This window comes from Felis catus, chromosome E1 (assembly GCF_018350175.1).
Source record: "Felis catus isolate Fca126 chromosome E1, F.catus_Fca126_mat1.0, whole genome shotgun sequence".
In the NCBI taxonomy this organism is placed as follows: Eukaryota; Metazoa; Chordata; class Mammalia; order Carnivora; family Felidae; genus Felis; species Felis catus.
The window spans coordinates 42,030,348-42,049,124 of record NC_058381.1 but is presented as its reverse complement, the minus strand read 5'-3'; the positions used below and the strand labels follow the sequence as shown (position 1 = coordinate 42,049,124).

At 51.3% G+C, this 18,777-nt stretch overlaps 2 protein-coding genes across 2 annotated transcripts; one reads left to right on the top strand and one right to left on the bottom strand.

Moving 5' to 3' along the window:
- Positions 1 to 415: 415 nt before the first annotated feature.
- On the bottom strand, positions 416 to 4,206 carry CFAP97D1 (CFAP97 domain containing 1). Its single transcript, XM_006940410.5, has 6 exons — positions 4,065 to 4,206; positions 3,247 to 3,317; positions 2,859 to 2,977; positions 1,839 to 1,962; positions 1,039 to 1,095; positions 416 to 544 (listed from the first exon to the last, which is right to left on the bottom strand). The coding sequence occupies exons 1-5, from the start codon at positions 4,186 to 4,188 to the stop codon at positions 1,039 to 1,041; spliced, it is 495 nt and encodes a 164-aa protein (XP_006940472.1). The 5' UTR covers positions 4,189 to 4,206; the 3' UTR covers positions 416 to 544.
- A 113-nt stretch (positions 4,207 to 4,319) lies between these two features.
- Positions 4,320 to 18,625, top strand: DUSP3 (dual specificity phosphatase 3). The gene is made up of 6 exons (XM_023243574.2): positions 4,320 to 4,461; positions 4,655 to 4,706; positions 5,749 to 5,824; positions 6,613 to 6,772; positions 9,621 to 9,847; positions 14,815 to 18,625. Exons 3-6 carry the CDS (start codon positions 5,818 to 5,820, stop codon positions 15,018 to 15,020), a joined length of 600 nt encoding a protein of 199 aa, XP_023099342.2. The 5' UTR covers positions 4,320 to 4,461; positions 4,655 to 4,706; positions 5,749 to 5,817; the 3' UTR covers positions 15,021 to 18,625.
- The last annotated feature ends 152 nt before the right edge of the window (positions 18,626 to 18,777 follow it).

Here is an 18,777-nt window from a genome sequence, read left to right as displayed (position 1 = left end):
AGCAGTCAGGGAATGTTGTCTTGCCATATGTTTTGAGATACGTTTGACATTTTCACTGTGGCCGCCCCCTTATAAATGAACAGAGTACACGGAAACTTCAATGAAGCATTCTTTTCCAATTCTGTGTATTCACAGAGAAATGGCATTTGTTCTCTGTGTTGTCAGGACCTTAATCTTATCACGTGCTTCTGTTTTCCATTTTGACAGAGCTGTGTTTGTGGCTGGGTCATCTTACCCCGCCTTCCTCCCCTCTACGAGGGTGGTGATGGTGTATGCTTCCCTTGCTTTCTCTCTCATGGACACTTCTTTTCGTAGCCCCAAATAAAAATGGTTGTATCCTTCCTTCTGCCTGCCCCACTCTGTCTCCATTTTGGGATGGGACTTAAAGCCTTCAGGTACCTTAAATGTAACTTACTCATTTTATGTTCCAAGCTTTATTGTAGCATCCTAGGATTGAGCATTCAGCCACTTAGGAGTGTTTTGAGAGTCTAAGCAGCTAAGAAATCCTAGGGCTTTCTCTTGTATCTTTTCCACTGTGAGTAACCTTGTATTCAGGGGAAAAGAGAGGGAGAGAAATAGAGACACATTAATTACACAGACCTATTCCTTGGAAAGCCTGCGTGTCCATTTATCCTTCTCCCCAGGGATAAAAAAAAAAAAAATCCCAAACTTGGCCATTACTAATAAAGTTAAATAATACAAAATGCCAACACAACGGTACTTTTGAACAGTGACAGAGACATATAATTCAACTTTTGGCACAACAGTAAAGCCACGAGACCTCCTGTTTATGTTTTATTGGAACAAATCACTTCCCCTTAAGACTCACATGAAGACTCAAAACCTGATGACAAAAGCCAGTCATTTCCTACTCATAGGGAGAGAAGACACAGCCCTAAGTTCCCTTATATTAACAGAAGAGCAAAATCCATCCCTTTAACTGGGCCCCTTGTTCTTCATGTACACAGTTCTTAGGGCTTTGATAGCAACTGTGATCACTGTTATTTCACAGTAAGAAGCAGCCATGGGAAGACATACCTATCCATCTCGGGAGAGAAGATATTTTGTTGTATTTCTGATATAGCGCCTTGAATTCTTGAAAGAAAAAAATCAGAGAGAATTATGTCAGTGCCAGGGGGCTGGTGCTAAAGTAGAAGGTCTAGGGGCACCTGGGTGGCTCAGTGGGTTAAGCATCCGACTTCGGCTCAGGTCATGATCTCAGGATTTGTGATTTCGAGCCCCGCGTCGGGCTCGGTGCTGACAGCTCGGAGCCTGGGGCCTGCTTCCGATTCTGTGTCTCCTCCTCTCTCTGCCCCTCCCATGCTCCTGCTCTCTCTCTGTCTGTCTCTCAATAATAAATAAACGTTAAAAAAAAATTTTTTTTTAACTTGAAAGTCTAACTCCTAAGGCTGGCTTAGAAAAGTCTTACAGACCAAAGCCAGGGAGTGGGGGTTTTTTAAAAACACCGCAGATGCCTTTTTTCTTTTTTTCCTTCCTGAAGGGTCATTCCTAAATGAAGGAAATCAACCGCACACTGAATGGTATACCCTTCCTCCTCTCTGATTGTACGTTTGGCTTTCCTCAATGAATTAAAGCCTGAAGGAAGACGCTACCGAGGTATTTTTTTCTGAAACTGACGCATAGCAGCTTTGCTACCAAGGAGGGTGGCTTGCTCCTGTCGTTAGCTTTGTTTGCTCTGGGTAGCTTCCCTTTTATGGATTGTTGCATTTCTCATGATCGCTCCCTCAGCCACTCAGGGGTCCCTTCTGAGACCGACTCCACTCTGAACACAGACGAACTCTGTGTGTGCGAGGGAATAGGGCGGAGTATCCACGTGCCTGCCAATCTATCTCGGATGATCTGCGGTCATAGTGCGGTTTTCGATCGCCAAGCCTCTTCAGAATGCCCTGGTTTTCCACGGTGATTCTCACTAGCTCCCGGTTTCTTGTTTCTCTGTTCAAGCTGAAAAACACAAAATCCTGAGATGGTTGAAGAATAAAATACCCCTCTCGGATGAAGTCGTGATGTCATAAACCCAGGCTGCCTAAGCGCAGGGAACACACTGTCCTGCTGATCCCTGAGGCCCCATATACCTGTTGAAATCGACTACACTCTGGCGAACGTGCACAGCATTGGTAGGTTTGCATCAGTGGTTTTTCAACCCTGATGTCCGCTAGAAGATTCTACTTTTTTGGTCTGGGGTGCAGCTTGGACATTGGCATTTGGTAGCAGCACCCCAGGAATGGTTATATGAAACCAGGACTGAGAATGTCTGGTTTATGTCATGGGGGAAGGGGCTTGCCTATGGATACATCACAAAGGGCCAGGGACAAGTTCTGCTTTGCTTCTTTTCAGCTTTCAACTATTTCAGATATACAAGGAAATATATATATATATATTTCATCTATATATATTTCATCATTTATATATATATACGTATATATATATATATATATATATATATATATACGTATATATATATATTTCATCTCTATTCGTAGCACTTAGCACATAGCAGTTGCTCAGGAAATATTTGAGGAACCGATCGTTAAGAACGCTGTGCTTCAGAGTCCCACCTCTGGTCACCATTTGACAAAACTATGCGGTATTTTCCCGTGACAAACTCTGAATAGGACTCCAAAAAGTCTCTTAGATGCAATAAAAGTTAGGAGTCTTTAACGCTAGAGGAAGGTCCCCCTTTTGAGTAGTTTTTATTCTCCTTAATCTGGTCTCTCCGGCTTACCCGTCAAGATACCTTCCTTCGAGTCCTCCTGCTCAAGGGAAACTCACACTAAAATTCAATGAGGGGCAAGTCAATTCTGACTTTCCAAAAATGAAAAGGGGTGAAAGAACACTACCTCTTGGAAAAATACTCGTTCCAGCAATCCACCCTGGCAGGGCCGCGATGGGCGTTTGCGATTTTCTGACACAGTTGCTTGTTTTCATATTCGATTTTGTCGATTCGCTTTTGTTCACCCTGGTAAGAAACCACACCCCAGCATGGTGACATCGTCCAACACCCAATGGCTCAGGATCACCGTCCTCTGGGATGGTGGGGGAGGGGCAAATTGGGGGCCACCATGGAGACGGGGAGCAGAGCACAGGAAATGGCTGGTGTGCAAGGGGAGGGGAGGAGTGACAAATCTCTGGGTTAGGTGGGTATTTATGAGGCTCTGGGAAGCTGGACCCCTTCAGGACATAGATAAAGATCAGTCAAGTACATCTGCAAATGGCAAGAACAAATACCTGTAGTTTGCTCAGTTTTAAAATGTGATGCGTGTGTGCCACCGGAGGTTTGGTATCGACAGTAGGCTTCACTAGAGAAGGATAAAAGAGAGCCACGTTACGACACAGGAGTCCCCTCAGCTACCTCGGAAAACCCACTCATTCTAAATGACCGTCCGACTAATACACATTACGATTTTGAATTCCGACGTTACTCTAGTTCGGGAAGTTTCACTGTCCCAAGCTGACATCTTTGATGAGTTTTTTAGCAGACGTGAAAGAACGTGAGGGCGGGAACAAGTAAAACGTAGAGATCAATGTTCTTTGCACCCAGTGAAAGAGCCTCTCCCGGGGTGCCTGGGTGGCTCAGTTGGTTAAGTGTCTGACTTCAGCTCAGGTCCTGATCTCACGGTTCGGGAGTTCAAGCCCCACATCAGGCTGTGTGCTGACAGCTCAGAGTCTGGAGCCCGCTTCGGATTCTGTGTCTCCCTCTCTCTCTGCTCCTCCCCTGCTCATGCTCTCTCTCGGTCTCAAAAATAAATAAACATTAAAAAAATTAAAAAAAAAAAAAACGTCTCTCTCAACCTCCACAATAGGACTAGCCTGTTGGGAGTCTCTCTAGTTTTCTTTGGCTTTAACGAGTTTAAATGAGCATTTCCGTCCACTGGACTCCGGGTGGAAGATAAATTTTGTCACTGACGCTGTTCTCTTGACCCAACCCAGCAGATAAGGCCACATCACTGCAAAGCCCTGTCCTTGTCTGGTTTACCATCAATCTCTCTAAGGTGGACCCTTCCAGAACCCCTAATCACAGTGTCCTGCCCCAATGGCCCACATACCTATTTGTATCCTATTCTTGTGAAATATGTAGTGGCCAAAGTCCAGTTTCTTCCTGAAGGTCGTGCTCTGCCTGTGATTAGAGACGATTACAGGGTAGGCGAGATAATCCAGGCAATTGTTCATCTTCTCTTCCTAGTCTCACTTCAGAAATGAGGCACTCAGTCTCCTCTGTGAGGTCCTTAGCGGTCCCCGTGACATGTTGTCATAGTTACCCAGTTATGACATCAGGGACGGGTCTTGGGGAAGGAAGAGGAGTGGCGGAGCATGCCTGGCCACCCCTGGGCTTCTGCTTGAAAGCTAATCTAGGTCCAAGTCAAGATGAGGGGTGAGACTCAGAAGCTCGCTCTCCCACCTGCCTCGCAGGCAGATGTCACCAGCACTATGGGAAAAGGCATGGTGCGCTGGGAGGGGTGGGAAGGCTCCGGGTGGAGGCTGGGGTGGAGGAGTCCAGCCTTGGTTATACACCTTGGGCTCTAAGCTAACTAGTCTCCACCGTGATGGATCCCCTGGAGCCGTGAGACCACCAGCTTTGGGGGGAAGGTGAAAGATGGCCTGAAGGATAATCTCATCCAATTTCTTCCTTTTGCAGATGAGGAAACTGAAGTCCAGAGTCACAGCCTGATTTGCTGCTCAAGAACCGAGTTAGTGGCAGGGCTGGACTCAGGATGAGGTTTCCTGAACTCCCAGGACATCTGGTTTTGGGAGGGGTAAGGGTGGGTGTGGGTAATCTGCCGTCGGCAGTGGGGGAGAACAGAGACCGTCGTCCGCTCTTAGTGGGATCTCAGCAAATGAGGAGCAGCCAACCCTGGGCTGGCAGCTGCTCTTGGACCGGCTGCAAAGGAGCCTGATTCACCTCCACAGTAGCACAGGTGTAGTAGCACCTAGTGGGTGCTCATTACATTGGCTAAAGTAGAAGAACACCTACTGAGTGCTCATTGCACAGCGTTGGGCGCTTTCCTTGAGCGTCACATTTAATCTTTCAAACAACCCTAGGAACGAGGCACAAATGATGTGGAAACGTTGGGGTTTGGAGCAAACGATCAAGAAAGAATTCTTGAGACATCTTTGGGGCAAAACAGTGGTTTTCTTTTTTTACATTGATTTATTTTTGAGAGACAGAGACAGAGCACACATGAGGGAGGGGCAGAGAGAGGAGGAGACACAGAATCCAAAACAGGATCCAGGCTCTGAGCTGTCAGCACAGAGCCCGACACGAGGCTTGAACCCACAAACCTCGAGATCATGACCTGAGCCAAAGTTGGATGCTCAACCTGAGCCACCCAGGCGCCCCATCGGTGGTTTTCTTAAAGCATGAGGGCAGGACCAGTGGGGAGAAAGAGCACTGGGGTTGTGGAAAGTTGAATATATACTTTCAAGTCGGGAGGGGGTTAGGGACAGAGAAAGCCTGTAAGGAATTTTGGAAACAAGATTTCCAGGACCCTGAGGAGGCTAGCTATTGTTACGAAAAAGTCATTTATTACTGTTCGTAAAAAGGAGCCCTTTCAGATATAATATCCTGGGGCCACATGTTTGGAGGATGATTGCTAACATACACCTTGGGGGGTACAGGTAAAGGAAGTTTCCAAAGGAATTTCTATATGTTTAAAGTAGACTCACAAGATCCTGGCAGGAGGAGGGGGGGGGGGTGGGTAACGTTAAGCTAAGATTCCCTTTTGCCCTTAGCAAAGTATCAACGTGGAGACAGCTGAGCTCCCAGAGGAAGGTCACTCTGCCGGTTTCAAGGACTGATCAATGGGCTGTGAGTAGCAGGGAAATTTAACTTTTTCTTTTGTCTTTGTTTCCCACATCAATAGAAGCTTTTTTTTTTTTTTTTTTTTTTAAAGAGCAAACAGGTTCAGAGAGACCAGCGTCAGAATGCCAAGTCTGGCTGCGCAGAACCCAAGCTTTTGGGCACGATGCTGGGTCTCCATAACTGTTGGAAGAAACGTGCCTCAGAGTTGTGCTGCTCAAAACTCTAACCTTTGTAGGAATCGCGGGGGGGGGGGGGGGGGGGGGGAAGGGAGTGTGTGCTGTAAAAGGCACATTCTTATCCGGCAAGTCTGGGCTGGGGCTCAGATTCTGCCTTTCGGACCAGCTCCCCGGGGCGAGGTCTGGGCTGCTGGTCCCGCAGCAGGCAGTCAGAGGTCACAAGCCCAACCCTGGTGTCCCGGTAATCCTGCAAAACTAAGCGACACCTGTGGTGTCAAGCGGAGCCTGGTCAATAAGAACATTTATTGCGTCCCGAGTTTAGTCCGATGAAGCCACTGCACTTCCCAGTGGATAATGGTACAGAAAAGGCCGCGGGTGGGCCGAAAAGGACCCCTCCCCCCCCAACACGGGCGGCGCCATTTCCGCCGGGGCACGTGCCTAGGGGCCTCGGAGCGTCCGCGCGACCCCAGCGGCTCGCCTTCTCGCGGGGAGCGGGGCGCGTCGGCCGCCCGCGCTCCGCCTTTTCCCGCGCCCGGCGGGCCCGCCTCCGGGGCGGGACGGGGCGGGTCCCGGCTCGCGAGCCCCCGCCCAGCTGACCCGGCGGCTCTCCCCTCGCAGGCTGCTGCCCCGGCGTGCTGGGCCCGGCCGCCGCCATGTCGGGCCCGTTCGAGCTCTCGGTGCAGGATCTCAACGACCTGCTCTCGGACGGCAGCGGCTGCTACAGCCTGCCGAGCCAGCCCTGCAACGAGGTCACCCCGAGGATCTACGTGGGCAACGCGTGAGTCGCCGCTGGGGCGCCCCGCCCACCCGAAAGCCGGGGTGGGGGCGTCGCGGGCGTGGGGAGGGGGGGTGCGGGGCGTGGTCGCCGTCCGGGAACACAGAGGGGGCTGGAGTCGCCGCCCGCCCCCGTGCGTGGGGGCGGAGGGGCTAGACCCCGCCCCGGCCCCACGAGGTCCTCCCCCTCGCGGGGGGCACGGAGCCCGGGGCGCTCGGCCAGCCCGGCGTCCGGCCCGCAGCCGTTACCCGCTAGGGGCTCGGCTTTGGGTGGGGTCGGGCTACCGTGATCACTTAACAGGTGGCCCTCAGTCACCCGGCCGGTCTCCAGCCCGCGCGTCATGTGACAGCTGCCTGGCTCTGCAGTGAGGTCACCGCGGAATGTCTGCCTTCGCTGCCATGGCAACGGGCTGACGTCACAAATCGGGCGTGCAAGTTTCCCGGCTGGGCCGGCCTGATCAAGGAATGTGGGATCCGGAGAGCGGGGCCGGGGTTTCCTCGTTCCTTTTCCTGCCTTGCACAGAGGGTTTGATTAACCAACGCCCTGAGCTCTGTGGGCCAGGGTCTGCGTGTTGGAAACCCAGAACTAACTCTCTTCTCTCCTTTTACCCAGGGGGAAGTGGTGGCCCAGAGTGGTTGAGGGATTGTGAGGACAGGGTCAAAGTCTTGTTCATGTCTGTACCCCCTGTCCTGTACTACAGGACTGCTGCTTACCCTAAGGAGTGCCACAAAACGGGGCTCATCGCGGGGCTAAAAGGGGTCCATAAGGCAGGTCCCACCTTCATGGGGGACCGTCTCCTCCATTGCATTTATTCATTCACCATATTGAGCACTTACTGTGTGTCAGGCACTGTATAATGCGCATTCATAGGGATATTAATGATAATGGTAAATTTGTCGAATGTCAAGTAATAGAGAAGGGAGGTGAATGGGAGTTCACCTTCAGAGTTGTTTGTTTTCATCAACCACTGCCTTACAATACAACCGTGTGCAGTATGGTGAGCAGGGACAAGCTAAAACAGTCCCAGAGCCTCAGCCAGAGGGCTCAGTAATTGCAGAGTTCTGAGGAAAGCCAGCCCCCTGTCCAGTCAACGCAAGCAGCAAGTGGCCTTGGCACCCTTGGGACCCGCTGTCTTGGGCAGTTTGGCACATTCGGCTGCCACCACTTACCAAGTGAAAACCTAGGTTGTGGATGTCTGGTGGTAGCCAGACTGGCAAGTGCTGACGGCCACTGTAGAAAACACATCCCCTGCCCAGTTAGTGAATCTGGCTTCGACTTGGCCACGGGTGTGTGTGTGTGTGTGTGTGTGTGTGTGAGCTCCCGCATGTTGGGAGCCCCTTAACCAAATCAGGGTTCACAGGGCAGAGAGGATCCTGTATGAGCCTTGTTTTGTAGAACTCAGGATTTGCAGTTGATGTGGACATGACAGGCAGAGTGAGGGGAAGACAGAACAGAGCTGGCGTCAGGTCTCCTCCCGGCTCTGCCTCCAAGCAGCCCATGTGAGCACAAGCACATCCTTCCGCTGTCCTGTTGGGCCCGAGTCTAAGCCGAGTCCTTGCTTCCTTACAGGCTGCTGTGATAGGCAAACAGGATCCTGTAGGAGAAGGCACTTCTGTAAAGTATACACTGCTGTCTGAATTGGGATGTTGTTGTGAGATGAAATAAAGGAGCCCTTTGACTATTCAGATCAAATGTTTTGTAACCCCCAGAGTTCTGTTGGCGCCACTTGGTCCCCAAGTGCTTCCTCACCCGAGAGAGCTTCAGAACCGTGGTTGGTGGTCTGTGGCGGAAAGGGTCCCTCTGGGGGACTGGCGGGGCTGCCGTGCTTTATAATCCAAGGAGGGGGGCTGCCTAGGTGGTGCCGATTTCCTTCTTTTTCACTGATTCACTGCATAGTTATTTGGCACCTACTATGTGCCAGGTGCTATAGCAGGTGATAGGCATGCAGACCCGAAGCAGACGTGGTCATTCCCTCCAGGAGCTCACAGCCTGCCCGTCAAAACAAATAAGCACCATCAGGCATTAGAATAGCACTGTCCGGGGCGCCTGGGTGGCGCAGTCGGTTGAGCGTCTGACTTCAGCCAGGTCACGATCTCGCGGTCCGTGAGTTCGAGCCCCGCGTCGGGCTCTGGGCTGACGGCTCAGAGCCTGGAGCCTGTTTCCGATTCTGTGTCTCCCTCTCTCTCTGCCCCTCCCCCGTTCATGCTCTGTCTCTCTCTGTCCCAAAAATAAATAAACGTTGAAAAAAAAAATTAAAAAAAAAAAAAAAAAGAATAGCACTGTCCTCAGTGTCAGGCTCTGTCTACACAATAGCACATTTAACACTCAATGACAACCCCCCGGGGTAGCTGCCGTTACCATCCCCATTTTACAGACGGGGAAGCTGGAGTCACAAAAAGGTCAAGGGACTTGCTCAAGGTTAACCTGGCCGGTGAGTCTCAGAGTTGGACTCAGCCCAGGCAGTCCGGCTCTGGAGCCCATTTTTAGCCACTGGGCTCTACCACCGCCTCAGCATAGGGAACACGATGCCAGATGGAATGGAGGGGTGACCGGGACATACTGCAGAGGGTGGTGAAAAATGAGAGGGTGTGTGTCCATGGAGAAGCTAGAGGACGGCATTCCAGAGCGGGAACAACACGGGTATGAAACCACCCAGTCTATTTGGGGAAGCTGCCGGTAATTAGATACGGCTGGCGTGAGGGAGGTGGGTCATAAGATGGGGAGAAGCTGGCAGGGGCCGAGCGTGGAGGGTTCCTTGCTTTGCCAAGAGACTTAGAATCTTCTCTGTCTTCCTCCCCCCGGGGCTGCCACTGGGTCAGTTAATCATTCCCTGCTGCTCTCTTCTGTCCAGATCGGTGGCTCAAGACATCCCCAAGCTGCAGAAACTAGGCATCACCCATGTTCTGAATGCTGCTGAGGGCAGGTCCTTCATGCACGTCAACACCAACGCCAACTTCTACAAGGACTCCGGCATCACCTACCTGGGCATCAAAGCCAATGACACGCAGGAGTTCAACCTCAGCGCCTACTTTGAAAGGGCTGCAGACTTCATTGACCAGGCCTTGGCTCAAAAGAACGGTAAGGCACCTGCCTCCCAGGAAACCGTGCAAGGCAACTTTGACTGGATTTTTTTCTGGAAAAGAGGCCCGCAGTGGGCTTCCTCTTGGAACCTATCGAGTGGCGCTACATTACACAAGATGTACAAACCTTTCACCGGGTGGCAGCCCTGGGGTCCTTGTGTTTGAGTTGACTTCGGCTGAGAGTTCATTTCCAGCCACTCCCCACATGCCCCCAATTCAAATAGCTTCAGTAATAACAGTTTATCTTCCGTGGTAAGAAGTCCTGAGGTGAAGGAGCTCTGGGGCCGGTTGATTCAGCAGCTCAGTGATGGCATCAGGACAAGGTGTTTCTCCTCTCTCTTTCTTGCCGCCCTCCGTGCTGGACAGTCCCCTAGTGGTCCCACCGCGGCAGTGGCAGACCCAGTCACCACATCCCAGCAGGACAAAGTGCAGTGAAAGACGAGGCCGCCGTCTGTTTCTCATGTGTTTCCTTCCTTCCTTCCTTCCTTCCTTCCTTCCTTCCTTCCTTCCTTCCTTCCTTCCTTCCTTCCTTTTTCTTTCTTTCTCTTTCTTTCTTTCTTTCTTTCTTTCTTTCTTTCTTTCTTTCTTTCTTTCTTTCTTTTTTTCTTTCTTTCTTTCTTTCTTTCTTTTCTTTTCTTTCCTTCCTTCCTTCCTCCCTCCCTCCCTCCCTCCCTCCCTCCCTCCCTCCTTCCCTTCCCTTCCCTTCCCTTCCCTTCCCTTCCCTTCCCTTCCCTTCCCTTCCCTTTCTTTGCTTTTCTGTTCTTTCTTTCTCGTAGAATGGTCCTCAGAAACTCCTCGGTAGGGTTCCCCTCACATCTCGCTGGCTGGACTTGGCTTACGTGGATGCCCGGCCAGAGGAATGGGGGCAGCCGTGACCGGCTTAGGCTGGTGCTCGGCAAGCTGTGGCCCGTGGGCCATGTCTTCCAGCTACTTTCTAAATGCTCCCAAACCTTAGACTGAAGCAGAACTGGTGAGGAACTGGCAGTCAGGGAAGGTGTCCCTGGGGGAAATCCTAGAAGGCAGAAGGCAGACGTCAGCTGAGCAGGCTGGGCCTCTTGCCCTTTCTGCTTTTAGCTTACTTCTCTCAGCAGCTGCCTTTACCTTCAAGCTGCTTCCCCCAGCCTCTTCCTCCCCCCCCCACAACCTTCTCAGGAGAAGTGCCCCCCCCCCCCCCCCGCCATTAAGGCACGGTCAGCCTCGTCCCCCTGATTCTAGGCCGTCTCTACTACATAATGCTTCTTGTGCCTGGCCTCCGCCCCGGAACGATTTCCAATGACCAGTTTGTACCAGATGCTGATTAGGGCATATCTGGGGCTCAGGAGGGAAGTGTTATCACGCAGGGAATCTGCAGACTTCACTGTCAGGCCCTTCGTGGTCTCCTGTGTCCCCCAACCCCGGCTTCGGCTGTACTGAGTTCTTGTGTAGATGGCAACAAGGGGCACAGGTAAGGGGGTGCGTTTTGCTCATCTTGTATATGGATTGGTCATCCACTCGGGCAGCTTAGAGCTTTCTGACTTTGTTTCCTCTTTCCATACAACTAGGAACATAGCTTGACTTCTTGTGACCTCCTGCCTTAGCAGGAGCCCACGTGGGCTGAGTCTGGAAATTTCTCCCTGCCTCTCCCTACCCTGTCCTCTGGCAAACTCCACCTTGCGTTTTAGCGCTGGGCACGGTGTTCTCTCTTCCATGAAACCTGCCCTCAGGCTGGGTCACTGGGTCCCCCTGTCTGTCTCCCCAGCCCCTGATGTAGTATCGGGTACATAGCAGACAACGCTGTAAATAATTACCAAGTGACAAAAACGAATTCCCAGGACTCTAATGCCAAGTGTAAATGCTTCTGGGGTTGATTGGCCGAGTGAGTCAACAGAAATGCACTGGCCTCCCAACAGTGTGCAGGGCTCAGGGGAACCAGGTGTCCATCACTTTGGAGAAGTGGGAACAGCCAGGAGTGCTCAGAGGAGGAAGCCGTCGTTTCCAGCCAGGAAGATCAAAGGAGGCTTTACGGAGGAGGATGGCGTCTGGGTGGGGCCTGGAAGGATGGGAGTCGAGCCCTCCCCTTCCCCATTGGTTCTGTGCGTCTTGGACTTCTGAGTCTGTTCCAGGTGGTGAGGAAGCCTCTGTGCAGATGGTCCCCTTGCCAGGGTCGGGGCATGGATGGGAGTTCCCCGCTCTGCGGACTTTGGGTACACTGGCCGGAGAGTGAATGGGCAGGAAAGTGGAGGCCTCCCCCTTCCTGTTTGGGAGGCACTGGGGAAATAGAGTCATGTTTTGGGGGTGGGGTGATGGGAACAGAAGAGACTGGGTTTGACTCTGGACCAGCCGCTTTCCTTCAAAGTAATGGCAGTCTACATGTATTGGTGGGTAATCATTTACTTGGCTAGTCAGCAAATACTCATTGAACACCAATGTATCCTAGGGATGGTTGGGCATCCAGAAACCAATACCCCACAGGCCTTGCCCTCAAGGAACTCACAGTCTGGCAGAGGAGGGGTAGATCTGTGCAAGGCCAACAGTGACATAGAGCTGGGCTGCCATAGTGGAAGATACTAGGTGCCACTAGAGGACTCCTGATGCCAGATGATAGCTATTTATTGAGTGTTTACAGGTGCCAGGCTCTAGCCTAAGGGCTTAAAATAATTTTTTTTTTAATGTTTATTCATTTTTGAGAAACAGAGACAGAGTGTGAGCGGGAGAGAGGGAGAGCCAGGATCTGAAGCAGGCTCCAGGCTCTGAGCTGTCAGCACAGAGCCCGGTGTGGGACTCGAACCCACGAGTCGCGAGATCATGACCTGAGCCAGTCGGACACCGAACCGGCCGAGCCACCCAGACGCCCCTCTAGCCTAAGGGCTTTATATGTCATTTCCTTCAGTCCCCTAACAACATCATGCAATGGGTGCTCTTAACCCAGATGAGGAAATTGCGGCGTCGTGGGGTTAGATAGGTCATAGCGTTAATAGCGTTAATCACGTTAATAACGGGATAGGGGGAGATGGCGTTAGACGTGGGGGACCAGCTTTAGTAGGGCCTCGTGGGCCATTTGAAGGGCCATGAGAGGGTGTTTTTTGTTGGTGTGGTTTATTATTATTATTATTTTTAGGTTTATTTATGTTGAGAGAGGGAGAGCGCGTGTACACGCATGCACGAGCTGGGGAGGGGCAGAGAGAGAGAGAGGGAGAGAGAGAGAGAATCCCAAGCAGGCTCTGTACTGTCAGTGCAGAGCCGGATGGATGTGGGGCTCGAACTCACAAACCAAACCGTGACATCGTGACCAGAGCCAAAAATCAAGAGTTAGGTGCTCAACCCCCTGAGCCACCCAAGTGCCCTGGGTGTGTTTTGATATTTTTGTCTTTGTGTTTGTAGTTGACATGCATGTTTCTTTTATCTTTTAAACCATTCTGTCGAGGGATAATTGACATTCGCTAAATCACACATATTTAAAACCTACAATTTGAAGTTTTGACATACGGATGCACTTGTGAAACCATCACCACAAACAAGATCGTGAGCACATCCATCCCCTCCCCCGCTGCCTGGAGTTTCCTCATATGCCCCTCGTGACCTCTCCGCTCTGCCCCTCTCCACCTTCCAACCACTGGTCTGCTTTTTGTCACCAGACTTGAGTATACGTTTCGTAGACTTCTGTATAAATGGAATTACATGTACGCTCTTTTGGCCTGGCCTTTTTCACTCAGCGTAATTGTTGGGTATTCCATCCCTCTTGCTGCAAGTATCAACAATTCGCTCCTTGTTAATGCTGAGTAGTCTTCCAACATGTGGATGTACTGGTTTGTCCATTCACCTGTTGACGGGCATTTGGGTTGTTTCCATGTTCTGCTCTTGATTGAAATAGCAGTTTCATGTGGAGAAGCGCCGGTATCACAGGCGTGTGGATCAGTGCGCTGCGCACACCCACGTATCAGCCCCCGGATCCGAAAACAGGACACCGCCAGCACCCTAGAAAGCCTGCCACGTGTTCCCTCCCAGTCGCCCCATCACTACCATCCAGATTTCTGATAGCACAGCAGTTTGCCCGCTCTCCTGCTCTATGGGGTCCCAGATGCCCTGTGTGTGTTTCATCTGTGTTGTTTCTGGTGTTCGTTCTTGGTACTTTATCTCTTCTACCGTTGGTGGGCCTTTGGGAGTTACCAGCGGGGATTATGGTGATGGGCGCTGCCTTGTGAATGTTCTGGTGTCTTTTGGTGGACGTGTGCGCACGTTCCCGCCCGGCCGTAGGGGCCGCGTGTGTCCAGGCTGAGTACATACTGCCCTACAGTTTGCTGGCGTGCTGTGCTAACGCACAGCCCCCTCCGCAGCCACAGATAGAAGTCCTGCTGCTCTACAGCCTGACTGACGCCTTGTGTTTTCCGTCTTTTTCACTGAGTCATTCTGGTGGGTACACAATGGCTTCTTACTCTACTTTTCGTTTGCATTTCCCCGGAAGGGTTTTTTTTTGGGGTTTTGTTTTTCATTTTTTAAAATGTTTATTTATTTATTTTCAGAGAGAGCACAAGCAGGGGAGGGGGCAGAGAGAGGGGGAGGGCGAGAATCCCAAGCAGGCTCCGTGCTGTCCGCACAGGGCCTGATGCGGGGCTCATTCTCGAGAATCATGAGATCAGGGGTGCCTGGGTGGCTCAGTCGGTTAAGCGTCTGACTTTGGCTCAGGTCATGCTCTCATGCTTCATGAGTTCGGGCCCCACGTCCCGATTCGGATTCTGTCTCCCTCTCTGCCCCTCCTCCACTCACATTCTGTCTCTCTCTCTCTCTCTCTCTCTCTCTCTCTCAAAATTAAATAGACATAAAAAAAAAAAAAAAAAAAAAAGAATCTTGAGATCATAACCTGAGCCGAAATCCAGAGTCAGACCCTTTAACCCACTGAGCCACCCAGGCGCCCCCAGGAGAGTTTTGACTAGGGTCTTCTGTGATTGGATGGCCCCAGCTCCAGCTCACGTGTCCTGTTTCTTACAGGCCGGGTGCTTGTCCACTGCCGGGAAGGTTACAGCCGCTCCCCAACCCTAGTCATCGCGTACCTCATGTTGCGCCAGAAGATGGATGTCAAGTCCGCGCTGAGCATCGTGAGGCAGAACCGTGAGATTGGCCCCAACGATGGTTTCCTGGCTCAGCTCTGCCAGCTCAATGACAGACTGGTCAAGGAGGGGAAATTGAAACTCTAGGGCACTCCCGCCGCCTCTTCTCTAGAGGCAGACAGGGGAGCCCCCGGTTGAGGTGTCCCAAGCCACCATGTTTAGGCAACACAGTGCACCCTGCTCCTAGCATCACCAGGCACTCGCCCACAAGTCTGTCCCAACACAGCCCTGGGCCACTTTCCCCCTGGGGAGCATATAAAGAAGCTTGCTAAGGAGGGCGTTCTCGCTCCCTGGTGTGTGTCCTGTGCCTGCAGTTTATGATGTCCCCTCCCTGAGGTGGGGGCGCAGAGGGGGAAGGCGTGTGGCATGTGTCCTTCTCCCGGATGACCGAAGGCAGGAGGTCTGTGCAAGTGTAAGGCTCGAGATGCCCACAGGGGTCCCTCCTGACCTCCGTTGCCCCCTGCCTCCCTCCCCCCTGCTCCCTACCATCCATCCCTGGGGCCTCTCCTGAGCGGGGACCCCCGCACCTCGAGCCCTGTAAGGGAACTATGCAAACGCAGGCTCCTCTCCCTCCACCATGCCTGTCTCCCCCTGCTCCTCCTAGCTGTCCGCACCTTGCTCAGAGGCAGAGGCCCATCGTGAGGTCTGAACTGGCCTGGAGAAGCCATCAGTTGTTAGCGGGTGGAAATTCCCATGAAGAGACTGCATTGTAATTATTTCCTTAGGATCAAAGATACCTAAACGAAGAGGCCCTCGGAGGGGCAAACAGATTCCCCCTGGAGGACTCCCCTAAGTCAATAGTTTTTAAGATGCGAATCGTTGGAAGGCTTGCGTTCAGAATCCCCTGCTTTGGAATGTTCCCCTTGGACTGCTCTCAGGTCGCTTGGTCTGTTAGAAGCGCGATGCCTTGGGCATGGTTTTATTTTGTTTTTATTTTTATTTTTATTTTTATTTTTATTTTTTTTATTTTTATTTTTTTAGAAAACAGAGTGTTGAAGTTCCAGCCTATTTAAAAACCCCACCATTTGAAGAATTACAAAGGGTTTGCCCTGAATGACCGTGTTGGCCAGCGCCACCCTCTCGTGCTAACTGCTTTCTTGTCTCGGTTGCTATTCCAAGGGACGGGAGGAAGTTGGCCAATTACAGTGTGGGTGTGTGGGTGTGTCGGGGGGTGTGTGTCTCAGAAACACAGGCAGAGGATGGACGAGTGGCTCCTCACCGTGCCTGCTTGTAGGTAGTTCTTAACGGCTCTGTGATGCCAGGAGCGAGCCTGGGGCCCCGGGAGCAAAAATGACTCAGCCAGGCAGAAATGAAACACGGCGGCGCGTCCAAATGGAGCCTTCACTGCTGGTAGAGCAAACCACAAACAGGAACAGCCTTTTTTAGGACTTTGTAAGGATGATGTCAGAACGCACTAGCACACGCGTGCACACGCTTGTCAGAATATAGGAGTTTTGTTTCGAACACGGTCTTGTTAGGACTTTCCATGACCGTCACCGTGGAAAGTGAGGCGTTCCTGTCTCTCCAGGTTCCCTGCCAGCAGAGAGGTGTCCCTCAGCCACACCCCCAGGTCCTAGCACGTAGAGGTCTATAAAAGTTGGTGGAATTAAACTTTTTTTTTTTTTTTTTTTTTTGAGCACCAGACGTGTGCAGGGTGTTGTTCTGGTGGGCGTATCAAGCTCCCAGAAGGCCTGAAGGGAAAAATCCAGGACTTTTGTTGAGTAGTTAAAAATTCCGTTTTACATTTGAATTCTGGCAGCATTGACCTGTCGAGGCGGGAATGCGCCTTTTTCAAGAGTTGACCGGAATGCGCCTTTTTCAAGAGTTGACCGGAACGTCCGGAACGTCCGGCCAGACAAGGAGAAGCAGGGTGCCGCAGGGCCTCATGGGTGTCGTGACCTCTGTTGCTGCATGGTCCCTTTTCTCTGTGACCACAGTCACCCTGGACAAACTAGGGTCTGTCGTCTTTTCCAGATACCGGACTGCCCACGTAGACCCACCTAAGTGAAACGGCCATCCTCTCTAACCTGTGTACCTCACCTCACGGTTTCCAGAGCACTGTCCCACGTAATCTAACTTGATCCTTTCAGTAACCCGGTCAAGTTGGTAGAGCTTCTTCATGTATGGTTACCTTTTTTAAGAAAAAGGAGCTGGGGTTCACACTGGGGGAGGGCACGGCCCCCAGGCTGTCCCGGCCTCTTAAGGCAGAGCCAAGGCAAGACTTGGAAGTTTGCTGCTCCCTGAAGCCGAATTCTTTGTCTCCTGCTACCCTCCTCCCCCAAGACAGGAGCTCCCTGGGAGTGCCCAGGTGCCCTGAACATGCCCTTGACCCAGCCTGTGTGCACAAGAGCCAGTCGGTGCTCTGGATGGAGTACGGTGGTTCCAGCTGTGCTGCCCAGGGGGTCTGCACGCGGGCGGGAGGGAGTTGGTACAAACCCATCCCTGCTCCAGGAAACGGAAGTAAAACGTGGGTCCCCGATTCGGTTAGAATGTGTGGCTCTTCCTCCAGGAAACATGTAGCACCCCTAAGTTGGAGCTTTCGGCTCTGCTTCCAGAAGAGGCTCTGGGGCTGGGGGGCCAGGGTTCCCCCTCCCACACTTAGGCAGTGGTCACCCCACAGGACGGCCACAGCTACTTAGGCTAGTTAACCAGACCTCTCGAAGGCCTTTTTGTGGGGGCATGAGGGAGAAAAGGCAATTGAGAAAATTACTGCCTTTACTCTGGGGCTACTTTTATGCTGATAATTTGGGATTTCTTGGTAGTCTTTAGTCCCAGAAACCCTGTATTTACTTCATGAGATTTAGCTCCTAATTTTTGAGTGAAATAAAACTCTTATTTGTGTAAGAGCCAGCATATGCCCAGCTGTGAGTGGAAGCTGTTTCTGGACAGCTCTCTACCCCTGGGAAATGGTGGAATAGGAACTCAGGGTGCCCTTACCCCCTCCCCTGACCTGATCCCTTCTTTGACTAGCAGACCCTCACATAGGTCGAATTAGAGCACCAAATGGCTTTCTTCTCAAATCTAAAGCAGTACACTTTCCACAGGCTGGTCTGTTTCCCTGCCACTCTGAGTTATCTGGAGAGCAGAAATCACCCATCTGTCAAACCAGGGGGCCCATCTAGAAGACCTCTAAGGTCCCTTTGGCCCTGACACTGTCGGGTTCTCTGAGAACCCCCACCTGGAATTTACCACCACCTGGAAATTATAGGGTATGTAATAACATGACCAGCAGGTGGCACTGTGTTCCACCCATGGTGATGGATGGTTTGAAAAGGAAAGTTGGTGCCTTTTGTGTCACAAGTTAATGTTAAGATGCTAATGTTTTAATTAAAATAAGCACTGATCTTATAATATGAAGATACGAACTTTCCTCGCAGGAAATTTTCTGTCGTAAAACCGGTGTCAGGAATCACCGAAGAGCCAACAAACAGTGTTGGTCTTTCCAAGTCAAGGTTTTATCCTGATTGGAAATAGAAACCCTCTCCGGTTGAGAGAGCAGATCCGTCGGAAGCTTAACTTACCTCCTGCCAGCTGTTAGGGTGATTTGATTGTGAAAGCGTGAATTTTCTGGGCAGAAAAGGGGAAGGCATTAAATCGGTTTTAAAGGAAAGTAAGCTTAACGTCTGTTGTATCACAAATCAGTGTTAAAACACTAACTGTAACCCAAATAAATGTCTTACATTACATAGAAATGGTCTTTTTGTCCTTCTTACCACAGCTGATTTTCTTCCCTGCTCTTCTGTTTGCTTTTTCTAACTTTTCAAAATAAGCATCATCTAAAAATTAGCCCTCCTGAACTAGTTCTCATTTCCATGATGATTGTATTTATGCAGTAGGTATTTAT